At 24.9% G+C, this 1738-nt stretch overlaps 1 protein-coding gene across 1 annotated transcript in view; it reads right to left on the bottom strand.

The window, feature by feature from the left end:
• The window catches only part of LOC107644485 (1-aminocyclopropane-1-carboxylate oxidase 1), a 2849-nt gene extending 1327 nt beyond the window's left edge, over positions 1-1522 (bottom strand). The window contains exons 1-2 of the mRNA XM_016348350.2: positions 1168-1522; positions 859-1082 (exon numbers count right to left, since the gene is read on the bottom strand). Of these exons, the coding sequence (XP_016203836.1) occupies positions 859-1082; positions 1168-1269 (326 nt within the window). The 5' untranslated portion in view covers positions 1270-1522. The remainder of the gene's footprint in view (positions 1-858; positions 1083-1167) is intronic.

Raw genomic sequence — 1738 nt, 5'->3', positions numbered from 1 at the left:
CAAAAAATTAATGATAAAATTGTTATGCTTAATAGAAATAAAATTTTCAGAGTTTAATTTTAATTAGTTATCCTTAAAATTAATAATAAACTAATTAATATAATTTACCTATACTAACTTATAATTTAAAATTATACACTATTTAATTTAAACTAATAAATATAATTCTAAATATAAATGTTAAAATTTAAAATATATATGTTTAATTATATTTAAAATAAATTTAAAATAATATTTAATTTAAATATAATTTCAAATAGTTTTTTTTGTATTATTTTCAAATGATCATTAAATTATATATTATTATACAATTTTAAAGAAATAAATAAAACTCATCGAAACAAGAGGCATGATCCAATAATAAATTAATGAGCCACATGAATAAAAAGTAGTTTTTGGGTATGCACTTATGCTTTTCCCCTTGGCGCAAGAGTTAATCTCATTCATTAGTTTTATGACTAACGCTTCTCTTGCATTGACTAGCGCTAGATGTCGACAAAGTACTTGTTGATAAACAAAAGCTCACCTTTAGCCACCACAATTCAAGCATCTCCCCTAATGTCAAATGTGAAAGAGAATGAAAAATAATATTTGCATAATTTTGTTTGATTCTTTTTCTCTTTTAAATACATTTTTATGAAAAATTTTTTTTTTATATTATTTTATTTTTATCAATTATTTTTAATATCAAAAATAAAAAATTATAAAAAAGATATATACAAAAATGATGTATATACTATTCTTTTATTCTTGTAGTTCAATGTAGCTAAATAAAATTTAAAAAATAAGTAAAATAATAAGAATAATAAATAAAAGATACTAGATGAAATAATAGATGTGAAGATTTATTAGACTAACCAAAGTTCATCAGAAATGCTTGGGATTTCCTTAATGTTAGATTTGGGGCGATGCCAAATGAAGAAGGTGGTTTCCCAATCTTTATCAAAAGTTTTTTCTTGTTTCTCCAATGTTTTTACTAATTCAGACTTGTAGAACCCATCTTTCAAGTTTTCTTCATAATATTCATTGACTAGTTTTTTCACCTTCTCCATCAAACTAGTGTCAATGTCATGGTTTTCTATCTGCACACAACAAATAATAATAATATTGAGGAAATTATTAGAAATAGTACAAATCTCTTGTTGGAATAAAATAATTAATGATTACCATGAAAAACCCCCACTTTTGACAAGCTTCATGCAATAGTGCCATGGTCTCACTCCTTTTGTCACCATTGAGAGTGCTGAAATCTATTATAGGAATAGTCATCCTTTTTGTATCTTAAAATACTTTGATGTTTGGTTTTGTTTGGTTTGATGGTTTTGATGTTTGTTTGATGAGGATGAAGGTTGGCTAGCTAGATGGGAGTATTTATATAGTGTTTAGACAAGGTTTTTAACTTTTCGTAATTAAAGTAGTCATTGATTAATAACTAAAGCTTAATAGGTTTGGAGTCTACATGTAGCAAAAGACTTCAAATGAGTGAACATTTTGAAAGTGTGTCAGTGCCTTGAGAATGGAAACACAATTGATCTTATATATAAATCATTTTTTCATTTTTTTTAAGTCCAAGTTCATTTAATTTCACTGCTTACTTAGCAAATTGTGCTACTCAAATTTTTAACTTTTCCTATTCCTATAGACAATATGATTTTTTCCTTGGTTTCTAAGTTTTAAATTTAGATCTAACTCTTCAAAAGGAAATTTAGAACACATTAAACCCTATTTCATTCAACTC

Source organism: Arachis ipaensis, chromosome B05, assembly GCF_000816755.2.
Source record: "Arachis ipaensis cultivar K30076 chromosome B05, Araip1.1, whole genome shotgun sequence".
Lineage (NCBI taxonomy): Eukaryota > Viridiplantae > Streptophyta > Magnoliopsida > Fabales > Fabaceae > Arachis > Arachis ipaensis.
This window is presented reverse-complemented; position numbering and strand designations above follow the sequence as displayed.